Source organism: Phacochoerus africanus, chromosome 5, assembly GCF_016906955.1.
Source record: "Phacochoerus africanus isolate WHEZ1 chromosome 5, ROS_Pafr_v1, whole genome shotgun sequence".
NCBI classification, from domain to species: Eukaryota; Metazoa; Chordata; class Mammalia; order Artiodactyla; family Suidae; genus Phacochoerus; species Phacochoerus africanus.
Window position 1 is genome coordinate 28405159 of NC_062548.1, and position 23713 is coordinate 28428871.

The following is a 23713-nucleotide window of genomic DNA, read 5'->3' on the forward strand; positions in this document are numbered from 1 at the left end:
AGAGGGTTTCTCCTGGATATGAAGGAAGTCTCCACTTTGTTTTGGGATGTGTCTTGGGTCTACACTTTTCTGCTAGTTTCACTTTTTCCTTGCTTTGTGCACTTTGGTTAGAAATTGGGTCCATATAGGAGGTATGGCTACTGAATTGGCCCTACCACCTCCCAAGTGTGTTCCCTGCTAGGGCATTGGGTCCCGAGCAGATGTTTTTCCTTCCTTCCTTCCAGACTCAGTGTGGATGTTTCTTTTTAGTCTGGATTGTAGAAGAGCTGTTCTTTTAGTCTCCAGGTTGATTTCAGTGTTAGTTGCTTTATATATAGTTGTAATTTTGATGCATTTAAGAGGGTAGGCGAACCTAGTACTCACCTACTCCACCATCTTGATCCAGGCATCATTACTGTTATACTTATCTCTTCATGTGTATGTTGGTTTGTCTGGTGTAGTTTAATATTGAAGGATTTCTTTCAGGATTTCTTACAGAGAAGGTCTGGTAACAGATTTAGTGAGTTTTCCTTTATTTGGGAATGCCTTATTTTATTTAACTTTATTTTATTGTAGAAGTAACATGACACTGTATCTATACTGTTAAATTTTTTTGACTTACATACTCTTATAATGTATTTGTCTTTTTTATTATTATTAAAGTATAGTTGATTTACAATGTTTTGTCAAGTTCTGTTGTACAACAAAGTGACCCAATCACACATACTTCCCTGTGCTGTATGGTAGCATCTCATTGCCTATCCATTCCAAATATAACAATTTCTATCCAAAAAAACCCCCAAATGCCCATCCATCCCAATCCCTCCCTTTCCCATTTGGGAACCCCAAGTCTGCTCTTCTAGTCCATGATCTGTTTCTGTTTTTTGTTTGTTACTTTTAGATAGGATCATATGCTCCATATTTTAGATTCCACAAATAAGTGGAATCATATGGTATTTGTCTTTTTCTTTCTATCTTACTTCGCTTAGTATGAAAGTCTCTAGATCAATCCTTGTTGCTGCAAATGGCATTAGTTTGTCTTTTTTATGGCTGAGTAATATTCCATTGTATATATGTACTACATTTTAATCCATTCATCTATTGATGGACATTTAGGTTGTTTGCATGTCTTGGCTATTGTGAATGTATCTTTTTCAATGAAAGTTTTGTCCGAATATATGCCCAGCAGTGGAATTGCTGGATCATATGGTAGTTCTATATATAGTTTCCTGAGGTACCTCCATACTGTTTTCCATAGTGATTGTGCCAATTTGCATTCACCAACAGTGGAGGAGGGTACCTTTTTCTCCACACCCTCGCCAGCATTTGCTATTTGTTGGCTTGTTAATGATGGCCATTCTGACCAGTGTCAGGCGGTACCTCATTGTAGTTTTGATTTGCATTTCTCCAAAAATTAGTGATATTTTGCATTTTTTCATAGGCCTGTTGGCCATCCATATGTCCTGTTTAGAGAAATATCTATTTAGATCTTCTGCCCATTTTTCAATTAGGTTATTTTTTCTTTGTTTTTAATTTGCCTGGGTTGTTTGTATATTTTGGAGATTAGGCCCTTGTCTGTTACATTGTTGGCAAGGAATTTCTCCCATTCTGTGGGTTATCTTTTCATTTTTTAATGGTTGCCTTTGCTGTGCAAAAGCTTTTGAGTTTGATTAGGTCGCATTGGTTTATTTGTGTCTTTATCATCATTATTCTAGGAGGTGACTCAAACAAGATGTTGCTGTGATTTATGTCAAATAGCATTGTGCCAATGTTTCTTCTAGGAGTTTTATAGTGTCTGGCTTAATATTTAGGTCTTTAACCCATTTTGAGTTTATTTTTCTATATGGTATTAGATAGTGTTCTGCTTTCATTCTTTTATCTTTAGCTTTCCAGTTTTCCCAGCACCATTTATTGAAGAGGCTTTCTTTTACTCTACCTTCTGTCCTCCTTTGTCATAGATTAGTTGGTTTACATCTACATGGATACTTGGTTTTATATATGGGCTTCCTATCCTGTTCATTGGTCTGTATTTATCTTTTTGTGCCAGTACCATATTGTTTTGATGACTGTAGCCTTGTAGTATTGTCTAAAGTCAGGAAGCTTGATCCCTCCATTTTCACTTTTCTTTTTCAGTATTGCTTTGGCTATTTGGGGTCTCTTGTGGTTCCATACAAATTTTAAAATATTTGTTCTAGTTCTGTGAAGAATGTCCTTGGTAATTTGATAAGGATTGCATTGAATCCGTAGATTGCCTTGGGTAGTATAGTCATTTTGACAGTATTGATTCTTCCAACCCAAGAGCACGGTATATCATTCCATCTGTTTGTGTCATCTTTGATTTCTTTCATCAGTCTTATATTTTTCAGAGTAAAGGTCTTTTGTCTCTTTAGGTAGGTTTATCCCTAGGTATTTTATTCTTTTTGATGTGATTTTAAATGGGATGGTTTCTCTGATTTCGCTTTCTGATCTTTCATTATTAGTATACGGAAATGCAATTGATTTCTGTGTATTAATTTTGTAGCCTGCAATTTTGCCAAATTCATTAAGGAATTCTGTTTTGTGGTGCTTTCTTTAGGGTTTTCTAGTTATAGCATCATGTCACCTGAAAACCATGATAGTATGACTTCTTTTTTCTAATTTGGATTCCTTTTATTTCTTTTTCTTCTCTGATTGCTGTGGATAGGACTTCCAAAACTATGTTGAATAATAGTGGTGAAAGTGGACATCCTTGTCTTGTTCCTGACCTTAGTGGGAATGTTTTCAATTTTTCACCATTGAGAATGAAGTTAGCTGTGGGTTTTTCATATATGTTTTTTATTACGTTGAAGTAGGATCCTCTATCCCCACTCTCTGGAGAGGTTTTATCAGAAATGGGTGTTGAATTTTGTCAGAGGAATTTTATACATCTATTGACATGATCATATGGTTTTTATTCTTCAGCTTATTGATATGTTCTATCACATTAACAGATTTGCAGATATTGAAGAATCTTTGCATCCCTGGGATAAGTCCTACTTGATCATGATGTTTGATCCTTTTAATATATATTTGGATTTGGTTTGCTAGTATTTTGTTGAGGATTTTTTGCATCTATGTTAATCAGTGTTATTGGCCTATAATTTTCTTTTGTTGTGTTATTTTTGTCTGGTTTTGGTATCAGGTTGATGGTGGCCTCATAAAATGAGCTTGGGAGTGTTCCTTCCTCCATTATTTTTTGAAAGAGTTTCAGAATAGGTGTTAACTCTTCTCTGAATGTTTGATAGAATTCACCTCGTAGCCATTAGGTCCTGGAGTTTTGTTTTTGGAAGGTTTTTAATCATATTTTCAATTTTGTTACTTTTGATTGGTCTATTCATATTTTCAATTTATTCCTTTTTCAGTCTTTGTAGGTTTTACCTTTGTATCAATCTGTCTATTTCTTCTAGATTATAGCAGTCTCTTATGATCCTTTGTATTTCTGTGGAGTCAGTTGTAATTTCTCCTTTTTCATTTCTAATTTCATTGATTTGAGCCCTCTCTTTTTCTTGATGAGTCTCCTAAAAGTTTATCAATTTTGTTGGTCTTTTTAAAGAAACAACTTGGTTTCATTGATCTTCTCTATTGTTTTCTTTGACTCTATTTCATTTATTTCTGCTCTGACCTTTATAATTTATTTCCTTCTGCTAATTTTGGCTTTGTCCGGTCTTCCTTCTCTAATTGTTGGTGCAAATTTAGGTTGTTTATTTGAGCCTTTTCTTCTTTCTTGAGGTAAGACTGTATTGCTTAAAATTTCCTCTCAGAACTACTTTTTCTGTGTCCCACAGGTTTTGCGTTGTTGTATCTTCATTGTCATTTTTCTCTAAATATTTTTTGATTTCCTCTTTGATTTATTTAATGATACACCAGTTGTTCAGGAGCATATTGTTTAGCTTCCAGGAGTTTGTGGTTTTTGCTGTTTTTTTTTTCTTGTAGTTGATTTCTAGTTTCATGGCATTGCGGTTGGAGAAAATGCATGGATTAATTTTGACTTAAAAATTTATCAAGGCTTGATCTGTGGCCCGAAATGTGCTCTACCATGGAAAATAATCCATGTGCACTTGAGAAGAATGTATATTCTGTTGCTTCGGGATAGAATCTTCTATAAATATCAATTAAATCTATCTGGTGTAGAGTATTGTTTAAGGCCTGTGTTTCCTTGTTGATCTGTTGATTCCATCTTCTGGATGACCTGTCTCTTGATATAAGTAGGGTGTTAAAGTCCCCCACTGTTATTGTGTGGCTGTTGATTTCTCCTTTTATGTCTGTCAGAAGTTGCCTTATATATTGAGGTGGTCCTATGTTAGGTGCATATATATTTACAGTTGTTATATCTTCTTGGATTGACCCTAGGAATGTCCTTCTTTGTGTCGTGATTTTCTTTATTTTAAAATCTATTTTGTCTGATATGAGTATTGCTACTTCATTTTCCTTTGATTTCCATTTGCATGTAATACTTCTTCCATTCCCTCACTTTCAGTCTGTATGTGTCCTTGGATCCGAAGTGGGTCTCTCATAAATAGCATATATATTAGTCTTGTTTTTGTGTCCACTCAGGCATTCCATATCTTTTGGTTGGAACATTTGATTCATTTACATTCAGTGTAATTATGGATAACTATGTATTTATTTCCAATTTGTTATTTGCTTTGTTACTTTGTCTTTTTTTTCTTCCCTTCTTTTGTTGGATCAGAGATGTTCAATGGTATGCTTGATTGTTGAACAGAGCAATAAATATTGTATTTGTCTTCACCTCAATGGAAAATGCAATAATGCATAACTGATTACAATCTTTGTCTTTTTTATTGAATTATACTTGATTTACAATATTGTATATTGCGTTAGTGTCCATTGTACAGTGTTAGTCTCTCTCTCTCTCTATATATATATATATATAGATATATGTATATATATCTATATATATCAATAGCCTCTTTGGTTTAGCTTAGAACACATTCCAGACACCCCCTGGTGTGTCTCTGAAAAGCTAGACTGAACTTCTGACCTGATCTCAAGCCAGACTGCATTGCGGAGTGATTGAGGCATACACCCTTTTGATCGGGAAGTGCAGCAAGGTGCCCTGATTATTATTAGTAAGCCAGCACACATGCACTCCTCACAAGGAGAATCAAGCTTTCTTCATCCCCTCTGTCCCAGTGGATTTCCCAGGAGCTTCCTCAAAGAGAAGGTTTGCCTGTGTGGACCTTCTCTCCTTTAAGATCCATCTCAAGTCACGTCCTGACACCCCCCTTTTTTTCATCCTGCTCAGTTACATGGAGATTTTTCTTGCACCTTTGGTCATACAGGTGATCTGCCTGTTTTCTATGAGAATTGTTTCACATATAGATGTATTGTTGATATATTTGTGGGGGGAGGTAAATTCCATTTCCTCCTATACCACCATCTTGATTCTCCTCTTGATGGTCACTTCTTCAACTTGCTACTGAGAATTTTTGTACTTATGTCCATCTGTGGTTTTTTCTTCTTGTGTCTTTGTCTGATTTTGGTATCATGATATGCTGGCCTCATAAAATGAGTTTTGAAGTGAGACTATATATTATCCTTAAGTATTCTTAGCATATTTATCAAAATTGGCCAAGTCATGGATCCTAAATTACTTTCAAATTTTTGAAATAATTTTTATTATTTAACCTTAAAGCCATGTATTATAAAGATGATTACAAAACCCAATCTGCTCAATAATTAAACATTATCCTTATAAAAAATCTCACTTACAAATCATGAAATATTTTTAATATGACTAATCAAACCTTTAGAAATATTGCTATAATAATACACATCACTGTAAGATTCAGAAATTATCTTGATTCTAACATTCTCACCATACATACGTATTACATGAGTTGTTTGAGAGTGGTGAGGGAAGATAATGCTGCTATAAGAAATGCCCATTTACTCTGTCAGTTCCTGTAGTGTCTGATATAAATGGATATCCCTTTAAAGGGATAATGATGTGCTCTTGCCATGATGTCTGCTAATTTTTGAGGAAAAGATGATAGCATTGAACCCCTTGGCCACACCAATACAAGTAGCAGGATGGAGGATGTTCAGAGAGAAAGATTTGCATAGTTTATTCTAACTTGGACATCTTTGTACTGATGAGTTTATCTATATATTGCCTCTTCTTACCACTTCTAGTGTGGAGGTCCTTGGACATCATACTGTATGGTGCAGAAAGAAAACTTCCTGATGGCTCTCAACCTTGGAATAAGAATATGTACCTATTTTCTTCATCCCAAAAACTATGCACACTTATGTTCATATATGTTTCATACAGGCCACCATGTTAACATATAACTTGCCCCCCTCACGATTTCACCTCTATGTACACAATATCTTTTGTGTTCATTATGTTCTAGCTCCTCCAAAACACACATACATATACTCCAAAATAAGTAAATTGTTAACACGGTTGGGCATATATGTGGAACCTACATTGGGCCACATTCCAACATTGGGACTAGATGATGATATGTATTCACATATATTTACTTATTGTTTTAATTCTTCATTGATATAAATTGGGTGGGTGTGAAATTGTGGTAAAAACAGAAAACCTCATTTAGCTCTCCAATCTGTGGTGTGGTGTCCAATGAACTTCCTTCCATAAAGCTCAGGACTGGGGTTTACTGAGCACTGCCTTAGCCTCAAAATAGTAATCTTGCACACAACTCTTTTGGTTAGGAACTTCAATAGGAGGAGGACTGGGAGATAGGGCTTAGATTTAGACATAGAAAAACCACACTTTGAATCCCAGGCTAATGTCTGGATAATAGTAGGTGTTCAATAACATTGTTAACATACATTGAAAGAGACAAAGAAAAGCTGGTGGTAGTATAGCCAGAAGGTCCAGTAGAGGACAAAACTGGACAAGACTGGGTAGTATGTACACTACCATGCAGATACATAGTAAGAGTATAAGGCTCTTATTACAAGTAAGAGCCTTTCCACTTTTAGAGAGGATTTTGGGGTCAATATAAATTGAAGAGAACATAAATGGGGAGCTAGCCATGAGGTCGTTGTGCTTTTGCAAAGAAAAGTCATTTTCTTCTAATGAACATGAGAAATTTTCTATTATGGAACTTTCACAGTGTGTTTTTTAGAAGAATGAGAAAAGATAGTTTATCATGAGAGTTATAGGTTTATGACATAATTAGATAATAGGAATTTTCTGTGAGGTACAGAAGGAAAATGAGCCTTCAAAAAACTTTTATCTAATACTCACTAGTAGTAAGCAGCAGGTAATGAAGAAGATGGTAAAATCCCACAGCAGAGCAGAAAGCCAGTACACAAGGACATAGACCCCACTCACAAACTGGATGTGCTTTGCCTTAGAGACTCTCTCAGTCACTGTCTGGAGACAAAAGCTACTGATCAAAAGTGCCATGCCAAAATGTACATTTAAGGCCATCTGGTGTCCACTTATCCTACAGAAGAAGGAACAAAATTAGATATATCAGAAAATCAACATAGCACAAAACACAGATTTCTATCAACAGCTTTTATTTAATTATATTAGTGTAAGCCTATATGTGAGAGAAATCCATGTAAAGTGTATTATTCAATTCTAATGAAAGAATAACCTACGTTCACCTGGGTTCATTATAAGCAGGGCTTGGCTGAGGTTTATTGGAGATGGTTAAGGAAGCATTAGGGCCAGAAACTGACTTGAAAAGAATGTTGTCTAATATTGCCAGGGTCAGAGATGGTGAATGGTATGCTTGATTGTTGAACAGAGCAGTAAATATTGTTGTATTTGTCTTCACCATAATGGAAAATGCAACAATGCATGACTGAATACAATCTTTATTTTCCATTAAGTATTTCAGTAGGTCACCTAGGATAAGGAAACAATATTGGTTAGTTTACCCACAATACAGATCATCTATAATATATGTTGGGGAAGAAAGAGTAAGCCATTTTATTTGGTTTTTCTTCCCTTTCAATATTCTAATAATAAGTACTTAAACTGCCATTCTCCCCAAGTTCTCTATTCCATCATTAAATTCTAAGTTGCCTAACTTCATATTCTATAACCTCATCTCCTACTTCACTGAAAAACACAGACAACATAGTACAGACTTTCTTGACTTACTTATCTGTCACAATCTGTAAGTACTTCCATTTACAGCTTTTATTGCTAGTTTTACAGTAGTGACATCCTCTGAGAAAGAAAAACCGGATAAAAAATAACGAATAACCTGTTTGAAAGTACTGGATATAAGGAAGGCAATCAATATTTGGGGGCCAAGACCAATGTTCCAAAATACATTAAAATGAGCCAAATATCCTATATCTCTTTTTTCTTTTGAGGCATTTTAGACTTATAAACGGTGGAGGTGACTTGGTAAATCCTCAGGCTCTCAGTAAGGTTCAGGAAGGGCTATACCCAAGGAGTAAGACGGAGTAAGATAGAGACCAGTTCTTACAAAAAGATCAACCCAACCTCAAATCGCTTATATGTCTGAGTGGATTTAGATGTTTTCTTTATCTCACCACCTTCTAGAAGTTAAATTAAACTTTCTCTAACAAGATTATCTCATTCAGAACACTTATAATTTTATATAAATTATCTAGCATTAAAGTAAAAATTACTAGGTATACCAAAACACAGAACCAAGAAAAAGCACACCTAATAGAAAGAGATGCACAGGCAAAGTGGGTATTAGAGAAAGAGAATTTACCAGAGAACTGGAGTCCATAGAAAGAATCAAACGTTGATGTTAGAATTAAAAAATATATAATTAAGAACTCAATATATAACTTACACCGGTTTGGACACAAAGAGTAGAGAGAAAACTGGAAGACAGGTTGATTAGAAGTTACCCTGCCAAAATTACAGTGAGAGAAAGGATTGGAAACAAGAGAGAAGACATAAATGACCAATATTAGAGACGACACAGGGGAAATCATTACAGAATCTGCAGTCATCAAAAGGATAATAAACTGACACTATGAATAACTTTATACACATAAATATGACAACTTAGATGAAACTACACACAACTACAAACTACAAAATACACAAACTACAAACGCCCAACATGATACAGATCACTTGAATAATTATAATGATTAACAAAATTTAATTTATAAATTAAAAATTCCACCTGAAATACATGTCTAATGTTTCACTAGAGAATTCTACAAAATGTCTAAGGAAGAATCAATGCTGATTGTGATTAATATCTCACATAAAGTAGAAGAGGGAACTTTTCTTAATTTATTTTATGAAGTTAGTATTACCATGGTAGAAAAACCACGTAAGGACAGTACGAAAAAGAGAACAGTTATATACCAATATAATGAGATCGTCTTCTAAGAACAGTCTTTTCTCTTAATGAGCCTTACCTTGCACTTCCTTCAGTGTTTGTTTTTCAGGCTCCAGCATGCTTTTAAGATGTTGCAAGAAAGCCAGAGTCAAATTAGAATCTCCAGAAATAGATACGGGCACAATAGTTGGACCATATTGACCCAAATCCATTTGTCTGGCCTTCTCATTATCATTATTATTTGAAAAAATAGCACCCTCTGAGAGAAGAAATATAAGGGAACCTAGAAAGGCCAATATCAGTATCAAAATTAGCTTCCGGTTGCGCCAACTGAATATTGCTTTCTTTATGAACATGGCACAGAACTGCTGTTGGTAGAGGGAATGCTAAAGAAAGAAGAGAGAAACATAAGATTACAATATTCATATACCTAAACAAATCCATAAAGTTTATATAAATAATACTTGGAATAGAACTTTATGACAGTATACTACAGTGTGATCAGTCTTTTATTTTTGCAAGTCAGGGGTCAACAAACTATGGTCCGTTTTTGTAAACAGAGTTTTATTGGAATATAGATATACCCATTCATTTTCTGTGTTGTCTGTGGTTGCTTTTGTGCTACAATGGCAGGGTTGAATGATTTTGACAGAGATATTAGCCCACAAAGACTTACATATTTATTATCCCTTTAGATAATGTGTGTGACCTCTGATATAAAATATTAAATTACATGTTTAAGGTCTGGCTTTTGATATAACATACTTAAAATCTCAACAAGACGATTTTCCTCAGACTCCTGATTGTCAACAAAACCAGGGTGCTTTATAGGAAGTATCGATAATTAGGAGAATAAAATAAATGTTGGGCTATTCAAGGAGACTTCCTACGCCCAGGATCACACTGATTAGGGAATGGTTTTTATGTAATATCAATTCCCATTGCAAAATCTTAAAATATTGAGCATGTTTGATTATTAAAATTCATGCTCCCTCCAGATTCAATGCACTAATGAATTTAGGGGTTATGAATTTGAAAAATATTAAAACAGTAAAAAAAAAAAAAACAAACCCAACACTGAGGAATAACAGTTGTGAGAATAACAGCTGAGTTTTTTTGTTTTTTTTGTTTTGTCTTTTTAGGGCTGCACTTACGGCATATGGAAATTCCCAGGCTAGGGGTCTAATCGGAGCTGTTGCTGGCAGCCTACGCCAGAGCCACAGCAATACCAGATCCGAGCCGCGTCTGCGACCTATACCACAGCTCACGGCAACACCGGATCCTTAACCCACTGAGCGAGGCCAGGGATCGAACCCACAACCTCATGGTTCCTAGTTGGATTTGTTTCCACTGAGCCAGGACCGGAACTCCACAGCTGAGATCTTTATCTGGAACTTATCACTTCTGCATTAGGAAATTAATTAGGTTGTGGTACAAATTTGCTCTATCTGGTTGGGTCTGCAATGGCTGACAACTCCACACTCCTTCTGTTCAAGTATCAAAAAAAAAACATACTTCTTGTGCCCCAAACAAATGTACATCATGTTTCTTAGCAAAGGTGCTTACTCCAGTATTAAACATAACAGCAGGGCTTTCATTCATGGCAGAAGAATCTGCTCTCTCATTTCTTGACATGTTCCTATTCTGATTCTTGATTGAGACTGTAGAGGGAGGATGAGGGTGGGTAGCTTGGATATCTGTTGGTGAATCCTCCATATTACTGACTCTACAATCCAAAAAAAAAAAGTGCAAAACATTTTATTTCAACTGTATCACAACATATCCTTTTTGGAGAGTGTGAATCACAACACCTGACTCAAAAGACAACTGGATTTGCTTATAGCCTGGCAGGAGCATCATGTGGAGGCATCATGGTAATTATGGTAAAGCAGTTTTTTCCCAAGAACCTGTCATAGGACTGCTGTCAGAACATAGTAAAGTGAGGAAAACAAGGGCAATGTATTCAGAGTTTCATTAAGTTGAAATCATTCAGTTTAAAGATTAGCAACAAATTCACTTTGGGCGAGTTAAACTATCTATTCTTACAAAATGATGGTGGTGATATTTTCTTCGTTGCTCTTAATGTAAAAAAACTCCCAGAAAACTGTATCAGCTCCCTCCCCCCATTCCTCTTAAATTTCTAATATATAATGTATCTGAAAGTTCGATGAGCTTGCCAAGGTGACTGAGGCGTGAGCCTGTCCCCGCAATGTTTTCATTTTATCTGTGCATTGTTTCTCACCTAAGGAAGACTTCTTCCATGGTAGTGATAGAGGCACCAAAGCTAGCTATGCCCAGCTCTTTCTGTCTCTTTTCCAGATCAGTAAACAGAGTTTCAAACCTAGAATAAAATAAGAATAAAAGATGAGTTCCTATCATGGCTCAGCAGAAATGATTCTGACTAGCACCCATGAGGATGCAGGTTTGATCTCTGGCCTCTCTCAGTGGGTTAAGGATCTGGTGTTGCTGTGAGCTGTGGTGGAGGTTGCAGATGTGGCTCCGATCCCACATGGCTGTGGCTGTGGTGCAGGCCAGCAGCTAAAGCTCTGATTTTACCCCTAGCCTGGGAACCTCCATATGCTGTGGGTGCTGCCCTAAAAGACAAAAGAAAAAAAAAAAAAGAAGAGGAGCCGGTGAAGGGCTGAGAGGAATGAAGAACAGGAGGAGGAGGGTAGGAGAAAATGCTAGCATCATATCAGAAGATGTTCATAAATATAATATATATGAAAAAAGTATATAAAATTCTAAACTTATTTCCCTTAAACAGTGGAGAAAATGTAGATCATTCATTCAATGTTTATAACAATTTTATTCCTCTAGTAAATCAGAAACATGGGACAAATGAAAAGAAAGGATCTAGTAAATTGCTTCCCACTATTTAGTTCTTGTATACACACAATTTTGGTCTTCTAATAGACTATTAAAAAGACTCTTTATATGCTAATAATTCTAGCTAGTGCATATGAGTCGCCTTTTCACACATATATCTGCTACAGATTTTCTTATTCAGTAAATCAAAAAATAAAGTCTTACTCAAATTGATGGGGAAAAAATCACCCAAAAATAGAAAATAGGGTAGGGACAGTAGAAGTTGAGGATTTAGAGAGAAGGATGTGATTCAATAGCTGAGAAAATCTATGGAAATTGACCCACATGCAATGTAGAAATATCAAAGTTTTTAAAGAATGTTTTCCTGGGAATATTTTATAGTGTTTCACATTCAAAAGATTATTTTTTTTCCAGAAAACTCCAGACCTCAAAACCATCTATTATATTCCCACTAAAGAGCAAGTGAACTTCTCTCACCCACTTCAGTGTTAGGGAAATTCAGAATTGTCCCTTGGAGAATGTCTGCCTTAGAAATTCTATCAAAATTCCTCCAAATTGAATGTCTTCCATTCAGTTCTATATAGTTATGGACATTGGTTCTAATCTCATACAAGAAGTTCTGTATAAAGCTACAATCTATTAACACAACAGCCTTTTACATGTTGTAAGTCAATTTCCTCCATGTGCCTTTATTTCCAAGGTACGGCCTTTCAACTAGGATTAGTTTCATTTTTTTGTGGAATTAGTCTTTACTTTAGTTACAAAATTAATGTGTGCATTATACCAAGTTAAAATGAATGTATCAAAAATAAAAATCATCAAAATGCCATCCCCCATAACCACTGTTAATACACCAAAATTTTGGCATATTTATTTATTTTTAAAATTTTGCCTTTAGTCAATATATGATGAAATTAGAATTAAACTCTGTGCTGCCTTAAAAAGCATTAATAGGAGTTCCCGCTGTGGCGCAGTGGTTAACGAATCCGACTAGGAACCATGAGGTTGAGGGTTCGATCCCTGCCCTTGCTCGGTGGGTCAAGGTTCCGGCGTTGCCGTGAGCTGTGGTGTAGGTCGCAGACGCGGCTCGGATCCTGCGTTGCTGTGGCTCTGGCGTAGGCTGGCAGCTACAGCTCCGATTCGACCCCTAGCCCAGGAACCTCCATATGCCGCGGGAGCGGCCCAAGAAATGGCAAAAAGACAAAAAAAAAATTAATATAGCACAAAGTGGAGATAAATATCCATCAACAGTTTAATCAATAAATAATTGTATGAAGGTATGATAGAGTAAGATCCAAGGAAAATATAGTCGTCTTAAAAATGAAGTTATAAAAGCCCTATCAAAAAACTGACTGAAAAATGCTAGTAAGTGAACAAAATGAGATTCAGAAGAACATTGTTATGAGAAGATCTCATTTCTATGAAATGAATTATTATTACTGAACAGATGCAAGAGATGCATGTAGTGATCCTAAAAAAAAATACACCAAAATTTCCGAGTGATTGTTACTGTGGGGAATAAATATGGGAGAAATTTGCTTTTGAATTCATATAATTAAGAAATAAGCTTTTTGATTTTGTCATCATGATATCATACATAGATCCGTAAACCCAAGGCTGTTTGGTGATTAAAATAAAAGCAAAACAAAATAGCTAAATTAATAAAAATAAAACAAGTTACTGTATAAGCCAATCATATTTTGAAGGGTATATATCCTTTTCTTATTATATAAATTTTATTATGTATAATATATAAGTATATAATAAAATGTACTTAGAAAATATAAGTATGACTTATATCACATACATTTTGGAGGAATACAAAAAATCATATTCATCTGTTTAGCTGCTGAAGGACATTTCAGTTGTTTTTGTTTGGAGCTATTAGGAATAAATTATACACAAATATATTCTTTTACAAATATTTTGATAGAAGTTTTCTTTCAGATAAATACTAGGAATAATTGGTGAGTTGTAGGATAAGCACATATTTAGCTTAGTAGAAATAACAAAAATTTCCAAAGTTGTTTTACCATTGTACACTTCTATCAGCAATGAAATCCAGTTGGTATATTTACATGATAAAAATCTGTCTTTTTAATTTTAACCATTCCAATGAGTGGGCAGTGGTAAAGGATTTGTCTCTTTTTATTCTTTGCAAATTTGTTCATAGTTGTAGGAAGAATTCTTGACAGTTTCTCTTTAATTATTTCTCTTTTCTGCTACCATTATTGGTCAGATTTTTATTAGCCAATTAGGAAATTTATTTCATCTTGTTTTCTCTCTTGGTCTATATTCAGTGTCCTCTTTGATTTGATTGAAACTATAAAGCAGGGTTTCTAAAGTTTTCTATTTTGCAGTACATTTGTTTTTAAAGTATGCATTTTTTTGTGATTTCTTAGAATAGTCTTTTTATTTCAAAATTCAGTGTCCTTTCTATTTATCCAGAATGACTTGAAATCACATAGAACTTCAAGAGGAAATTCTGTCCAAGACTAAGGTGAGATTCTGCCCGATTCAATGATTTCTAAGTTCTCATTCTATTCTTTTGGCCCAGACTCAACCATGAGATCATTAGTGTCAATTTGTAAAGTTTAAAATTAGAATGAGATTTGTACATCTCCAGTTTTCTAACACCATGGTGTAGATGGAAGAGCATAAGTTTTGGAGATAAATGATTTTGTATTTGAATCCAGTATCACATTACTACTTGATTTAATATTTCCATTTGATTTACTTTTGATTTAATCCTACTATTTGGTTTAATCTTTACAACCTTAAGACTCATCATATGTTCTGTAAAAAGGTAAAATGAGTACATTTAAATATTCTCATTTTTTTGTTGCAATGCTATTTCACTTTAATATTTATTCCTCTAGGGAGTTCCCGTCGTGGCGCAGTGGTTAACGAATCCGACTAGGAACCATGAGGTTGCGGGTTCGGTCCCTGCCCTTGCTCAGTGGGTTAACGATCCGGCGTTGCCCTGAGCTGTGGTGTAGGTTGCAGACGCGGCTCGGATCCCGCGTTGCTGTGGCTCTGGTGTAGGCCGGTGGCTACAGCTCTGATTCAACCCCTAGCCTGGGAACCTCCATATGCCAAGGGAGCAGCCCAAGAAATAGCAACAACAACAACAACAAAAAGACAAAAAAAAATTTATTCCTCTAAAATCACTTTATAATGACTTGAAGATCTCATATGTAACTTCTTCCAAGCTTGGATATTTAAAATTATTTATGATTGTGAGAGGCACCCTGAAAATTTCTCCCTCTTTTTTGTTTATTATTGTGTTTTAAATTAAAAGATCGTTCTCTTTGATCAAAAAGATTGAAAAAACAGGAGCTGAAAATTTTTTTTAAATTAAATTGAATATTTATTTAGTACACTAATTTAAAATATCAAGATTTAAGTATGTTATTTCCATGTATGTAGAGAACTTCTATTGAGTGTCATTTGAACAGTGCTGGCTTTCCTGTCATATAACTTATAATATGGAGTGAACATCTTTTTATGTCATGATAAATTATCAAACTCCTTTTTAATTTTGGATCAGCTTTCAACATTTTATGCTTTTGCTGCTTCCATGTTGTAAAATACCTCTTAGTGTATCTTTAATGTAAAGGTTTTTTTTTTGTTTTTGTATTTATTTTTTTTAACAATGTCACTTCCTCTGGAACATCTTCCTTTTTTTTTTGCCATAACTACCTTTCTTATTTATCTTGACAAGATTTTCTTCATGAAATTCCTCTGACTGTAGATCTGGAGTCTCTTGAATGGTGGCAGTGTTGAAAATTTCTACAGTGGACTAGTCCATAACTTTCATTTATTTTGTATTAGAATTTCACTTCCAACATTACCACTTTTTGTTTCTTTGCTTCACTTTCATCTTAGTTGGTTAGTACCTTTTTTGTCAATTAAAAAAAATGTCTTACGGATGTATCACTGCAAAACAAGGAGATGACACAACTGCGTGGTTTGTTGTCTGTGCAGAGTGATTCATCAGTGACAGACATTGAAGGAAATGGGATGATTGGTCACTGATCATGATGAGCATCTGATGTTTATGTAGTTTACATAGTGATCTTTGAACTGATGATCTGGTAGCGAACTTTATACTTTATGCAATTACTCACAGTTACAGTGCCATGGTAGCTGAAAAGTGAACCAGGTTGTTGGTGATTGGTATTATTTAACTAAGTTTTGGTAACTGAAATTTGTAGCAAAACTAGGCAAAGTGAGGGCTGTGTTTGTAAAAAAGAACCTGAACTTTTTATCCTGTGACGTTTCCTTCAATCTGAGTTTTGGTGATCACATATTGATCATCAATCTGAGTTTTGGTGATCACAATATTCACATATTGTGAAGCTCAGCATGCTCCTTTGACCTTTGTAATTCCTACACATTGGCATTCACATTCTCCCATGACAGTATTTCCATGGACATTTGTGGCTAGAATATTTATCAATAGTTCTTGTGGTATATAGGATAACATTTAAAAATTTTGTTCTAGTTCTGTGAAAAATGCCATTGACAATTTAATAAGGATTTCACTGAATCTGTAGATTGCCTTGCATACTGTAGTCATTTTGATAATATTGATTATTCCAATCCAAGAACATGGTATATCTTTCCATTTATTTGTGTCATCTTCAGTTTCTTTCAACGGTGTCATATAGTTTTCAGAGTACAGGTCTTTGGCCTCCTTAGGTAGGTTTATCCCTAAGTATTTTTTTCTTTTTGATGCAGTGGTAAAAAGGATTGTTTCCTTTTTGTTGTTAGTGTATAGGTATGCAAGATATTTCTGTGTATTAATTTTTTATCCCTCAACTTTACTGAATTCATTGAAAAACCTAGTAGTTTTCTGGTAGCTTCTTTAGGGTTTTATATGTATAGTATCATGTCATCTGCAAACAGTGACAACTTAATTTCTTCTTTTCCAATTTGGATTCCTTTTATTTTTCTTCTTTGATTGCTGTAGCTAGGACTTCCAAAACTATATTGAATAAAAGTGGTGAGAGGGTACATGTTAAAGTTCTTCATATTCTCCTTGAATAGGACAACTGGATTGACTCTATGGAATATCAAAGCAATTATTACATATTATTAGATATGTATTATATATTACATATTTTAAACATACGTATATGTGATATATACATCTGTTATATGTTACATATACAAAAAATAAAAATATTCTCTAGGAGTTCCATGGTGGCTCAATAGGTTAAAGATTCAGGGTCTGCCACTGCTGTGGCTTCGATCACCACTGTGGCAGGTTTGATTCTTGGCCTGGGAAGTTCCACATGCCAGCAAAAGAGTAAAAATAATAATACTCTAAAAGTCACCCATGAGTATTTGGTTTTCATATTTATATTTTAGGATGTTTATTTCAGGAATTATTTTTTTGTGACTCCCTTTGATGAATAACTTGGCTAACTACTGAAATAAAAGTGCCTTTTTCCTCTGGGTTCTTGTCCCCCGGTTTGAAAGCCACCATAAAAGATATTTTTTTCCCTCTCATTGTCTTATTATTTTTATTATTCTACTCACCATGCAATTTTTACTCTGCCAACAACCTCCCCTCAGTTATCAATTAAAAACAGGCACCTCTAGGAGTTCCCACTGTGGCACAGTGTGTTAAGCATCTAATTGCTCTGGCTTTGGTCACTGCATAGGTATGGGTTTGAGCTCTGGCCTAGTGCAGTGGGTTAAAGGATCCCGAGTTGCTGCAGCTGCAGCATATGTCACAGCTGTGGCTTGGATTCAATCCCTGGTCTGGAAACTTTCTTATGCTGAAAATACAGCTATAAAATAAAAAGTTAAAAAAACAAACGGGTAGTTATAACCACTAGGTGGCATCTCTCTCTAAAGAGCAAGCGATCAGAGTTTTGACATGTTAAACTCTACTTGCTAAGATTGAAGAAAGTAAGAAAAGCAGTGATTTCAGGTTATCTAAACATCAACCATTTAGCACTCTCTGAATCCATACCTGTGTGTGTAATCTTTGGGTAGAATAAAAGATAATTCATTTCTAGCATTCTTCTCCAAAGTAGCTATTGGTATATGATAATAAATGATTTTGGCGATTTCTTCAACATCACAGTGAGGTTCCTTCACAATGTCTATGTGGTATCCCACACCTGAGAAAATCCATTTAGAAAAACAAAACAGTTTGTACTTTTTACATTCTCGTGAGACTGTACTTGGCTTTCCATTGTTTGAGTGAGCTATAAGGTAGGGCATGTCACAAATTATTTGATAACAAGTCTAAGAAGCCTAAAAAAATACTTTTTTGTAATTTCATTAAGTTTCTTAAGGACTTATAGAATAGAGATAGGATAAGAAACCTCAATTATCTGGCCACTTGTCTTATTGGCACTGAAATATGAATGGGTAAGATTAGTATGCATTAAAAAGATATTTATTATAAATCAGATAAAAATACCTTCCTTCAGAGATCTGAAAAATCTTTCCAAAGTACTCTGTACATTCCCTAGGTGCACTATAGTAACCTTTTAGGATCTGGGGGACAAAGGTAGGGGTAGTGAAGAAAAATTCCCCCAAGACACTTCAGGACTTTGTAAAAACATTGCAGTGGCAGTATAATTACTCAGGCAAGGAAAATAGAACTAAGAGAAATACCTCTGAGGATACATTAGTTCTTCACTGCAATGGGCTTTCAAAAGCTTCAGAGAGAGCAGCAGAGTGGAAAGAAAAAGGTGAGCAAACAGAGCTGAGAGCAAGAACAAGGAGGATTTGTTAGATCCAAAAAAGCTGGAAACTGGACCATCACTTAAAGAGATCCCCATAATCTCATCCATGCACAGACAGCAACCTCTGCTGAGGGAAAAATCTTGATCTCATTCCTAAAACATTTTTTTAAAAAATGATGAACAGAATCTGGAGTTCCCGTCATGGTGCAGAGGAAGCAAATCCGACTAGGAACCATGAGGTTGAGGGTTCAATCCCTGGCCTTGCTCAGTGGGTTAAGAATCTGGTGTTGCCATGAGCTGTGGTGTAGGTCGCAGACATGGCTTGGATCTGGCATCGCTGTGGCTATGGCATGGACCAGCGGCAATAAGCTACTAGTAGACCCCTAGCCTTGGAATCTCCATAAGCCACAGGTGAGGGCCTAAAAAGACAATAAGTAAATAAATAAATAAATAGAAAATGAAAAAAAAAGTGATGAACAGAATCCAAATAAAGCTGTGACACAACCCAAATTTCATCAAATATATATTATATTGCCTTAGTCTTCCAAAATAATGACTTGAGACCAGCGCATACCATTTTCTGAGAATAAATACCTATTATTTTAGTTTTTACTATTATTTTATTGACAATATCAGTTATAAAAATTATAAAACATGCAAGGAATAAAATATAATCCTAAATATGATGTAAAAATCAATAGAAATAGACAGATATTTTCCAAACAAAGGAAAATGTATCTCCAGAGTCTGACTCTATGAAATGGAGACATATGATTTACATGATAGAGAATTCAAAATACCATCATAAATTGCTCACTGAAGTCGGGATATTAATGCATGAACAAGGTGAGAATTTCAAAAAAGAAATAGAGACCTAGATCAGCACCAAAAGAAGTCATAAAGCTGAGGAATTCCATAACTCAATTGAAAAAATGCATTAGAAACAGACTATATAAAGTAGTATAAAGGATGAGTAATCTCTAAGTCATGTCATTAGATATTATTCACTCAGATGAACAGAAAGAAAAAAGAATAAAAAAAAAAACAAAGTTTTAGAAACTAATGGGATACCATCAAGTAGAACAGTATATGGAATATTGGAGCCCCATAAAGATAGTGAGTGAGTGAGTGAGATAGAGAGAGGAAATGAAAAAGTTTATTCAAAGAATGGTTGAAAATTTCCCAACCTAGGAAAGAAATAGACATTAGATTCAGGAAGCCCATAATATCTATAGAAGATTAATCCAAAGCAACCCATATGTGACACATAATCAAATAGTTAAAACTCAAATGCAAAGAGATTATTTTTGAAAGAAATAAGAGTAAAGCAAATTGTCACACACAGGGGAACAACCCTATATTATTAGCAGATTTTTCAGCAGAAAACTTGAGGGCCAGAAGTGAATGAAATTATATATTGAAAGTGCTGAAAAAAAACCCTGCCAGCCTAAAATACCATACCTGGCAAAACCATCCTTCGAGAATGAAGGATTAAGATTACTAGACAAACAAAAACTAATAGAGTTCATTACCATTAGACTTGTATTACAAGAAATGTTAAATAGAGTTCTTCAAATTGAAAAGACAGGATGATAAAAAGTAATGTGAAAGTTTATGAAAATATAAAACTCACAGATCATGGTAACTACACAGACAAATACAGAATAATGTATTATTATAATGGTGGTGGGTAAACTTTACTTTTAATTCTACTATAAAATTTAAAAGGCAAATGTTAAAAATACCTGTAACTAAATGTTAAATTTTTATTAAAAATTATAATAATACATAAGACACATAATAAAAATAGATATATATTGTGCCATCAATAATAAAGTGTTGGAGAGGGGTAGGTAAAAAGAACAATTTTTATATGTGATAGAGGTTAAGTTGTTATTAGCCTATAATAGACTGTTATAAGTTTAAGACACTTTATGTAAGACACTTGATAACCACAAAGAAAATATCTACATAAGCTACACAAATGAAAAGAAAATTTTTGTTTTCTTTTGGTATCAAACATATCAATACAAAAATTCAACAACGACAAAAAATAAAAACAGAAGAGGGAAAAAGAGACAAAACCCCTCAAGAAAACAAATAATAATGAACAAGAAAATAGTAATAATTAATCCCTATCAAAAATTACTTTAAATGTAAACAGATCAAATTCTTTAATCAAAAATGTAGAGTGACTGAATAGCTAAAAGCAAGAGCCAACTATATGCTGTCTATGAGAAACTTACTTTAGATTTAAGGACATATATAGGCTAAAAATAAGAGATTAAAAAGATATTCCTTGAAAATATAACCAAAATAAATTTGGGTTAACCATGTTTTTATTGGAAAAGTAGACTTTAAGGTCAAAACACCCAGAAGAGACAAAGAAAGACACTAGATAATAACAAAAGGATCAACTCAAAAGAAAATATATGCACACCACATCGGAATCCTAAAATACACAAAGTAAACATTGATATAACTATAATATGAAATAGCCAGAAATACAATAAAAGGAGGTGGGTTTAAAACTCCACTTTCAATAGTGGACAGCTTAACCAGACACAAAAATCCATAAGTAAACAGTGGACTTTAACAACACAATAAATCAAATGAATCTTACAGATATATATAGAACACTCCAGCAAATAGAAGCCAAATCTACATTTTTCTCAAGTGCACTTGGAACATTCTCTGAGGTAGATCACATATTATATCACAAAATACATTTTCACAAATTTATGAAGATTGGATTCATACCAAGTATATTTTCTGACCACAGTGGATTGAAACTGGAAAGCAATAGCAAAAGGAAAACAGGAAAATTAAAAATTGCCTTTGGAATGGATTAGCAATGAGATCCCGCTGTGTAGTACTGGGAACAATGTCTAGTCACTTATGATGGAGCCTGATAATGTGAGAAAAAAGAATGTATATATGTATATGTAACTGGGTCACCATGCTGTATAGTAGAAAATTGACAGAACACTGTAAATCAGCTATAATGGAAAAAATTAAAAATCATTATATTAAAAAATCTGTGGAAATAAAACAATATACTTTTGAAAAACTTACGGGTCAAAGAAGATATCAAAGGAGAAATTAGAAAATATCTTAAAACAGATGAAAATTAAAATACAACATGCCAAAATTTATGGGATTCAACAAAAGCATTACAGAGAGGCAAGTTAAAAAATTAAGAAAAATCTCTAATAAGCAACATAAGTTTACAATTCAAAGGACTAGGAAAAGAAGAACAAACTCCAAAGTTTTCAAAGGAAGGAAATAATGAAGAATACAGGAGGAATTAATGAAATAGAGAATATAAAACAATAGAAAAAAGTCTGCAAAACTAATAATTGATTGTTTAAAAACAAACAGAACTTACAAATTTTAGCTAGGCTAAGACAAAGAAGACTCAAAATATAAAATCAGAAATGATAGAAGATGTTACATTACAACTGATGTTACAGAAATTAAAAATATCATAGTAAAGTACAATTACATGTGAACAAATTGGATACATAGGGAGTTCCTGTCTTGGCGCACTGGTTAACGAATCCGACTAGGAACCATGAGGTTGCGGGTTCGGTCCCTGCCCTTGCTCAGTGGGTTAAGGATCCGGCGTTGCCGTGAACTGTGGTGTAGGTTGCAGACGCGGCTTGGATCCTGCGTTGCTGTGGCTCTGGCGTAGGCCAGGGGCTACAGCTCCGATTCGACCCCTAGCCTGGGAACCTCCATGTGCTGCGGGAGCGGCCCAAAGAAATAGCAAAAAGACAAAAAAAAAATTGGATACATAGTAATCCCCAGAAACAAAATTACCAAGGTTTAACCATGAAGAAATAAAGTCTGAATGGATCTACTACTAGTAAGGAGACTGAATCACTAATGAAAAATCTCTCAACAAAGAAAATTCCAGAAGCAGATGGCTTCACTGAGGAATTTTCCAAAACATTTTAAAGAGAATTAATGACAATTCTTGATAAATTTTCAAAAAAATTGAAGAGGAATATACACTTTCATATACATTTTATGAGGCCAGAATTAGCCTAGTACCAAAACAGTAAAAGACTGTATAAGAAACAAACACCACTGGCCAATCACTCTGATGAATATAGATATAAAAATCCCCAAGACAGAATTCCCATCATGGCCCAGTGGAAATGAATCCGACTAGGAACCATGAAGTTGAGGGTTCAATCCCTGGCCTCGCTCAGTGGGTTCAGGATCTGACATTGCTGTGAGCTGTGGTGTCAGTTCTAGATGCAGCTCAGATCTCACATTGCTGTGGCTCTGGTATAGGCTGGTAGCTGTAACTCGGATTTAACCCTAGCCTGGAAACCTCCATATGCTGCGAGTACAGCCCTAAAAAGCAATAAAACAGAAACAAAAACAAAAACAAAAAACCCCCAACAAAATATTAGAAGCCAAATTCAACAATATATAAAAATGATCATACACCACAATCAAGTTGTATTTATTCTGGGATGCAAGAAAGATTTAATATGTACAAATAAATTAATATGATTCACTGTATTAACAAAAGGAAGGATAAAAATCAAATGATCAATCAATAGATGCAGAAAAAGTGACCAACAAAATTCAACACCCATTCATGATAATATCTCATCAAAGTGGGCATAGAGAGAACATATCCAACATAATTAAGGCTATTTATGACAAATCTACAGCTAATATTATACTCGATAGTGAAAAGTTAAGTTTTCCTCTAAAATCAGGAACAAGACAAAGATACCAATTATTGACAATTCTATTTAATTATTACTGGAAGTCCTAAAGGCAGAAATCAGAAAATGAAATAAAAGTCATCTAAATTGGAAGGGAAGAGGTAAAAAAATTCACTATTTGCAGACACACAATACTCTG

At 34.5% G+C, this 23713-nt stretch overlaps 1 protein-coding gene across 1 annotated transcript in view; it reads right to left on the bottom strand.

Annotated features, from left to right (window-relative positions):
* The window catches only part of LOC125128404 (phospholipid-transporting ATPase ABCA3-like), a 101434-nt gene that overhangs the window by 29639 nt on the left and 48082 nt on the right, over window positions 1-23713 (bottom strand). The window contains 6 exon segments of the mRNA XM_047782759.1: window positions 7237-7436; window positions 7603-7852; window positions 9367-9673; window positions 10854-11013; window positions 11530-11628; window positions 18103-18253. Coding sequence (XP_047638715.1) covers window positions 7237-7436; window positions 7603-7852; window positions 9367-9673; window positions 10854-11013; window positions 11530-11628; window positions 18103-18253 — 1167 coding nt within the window.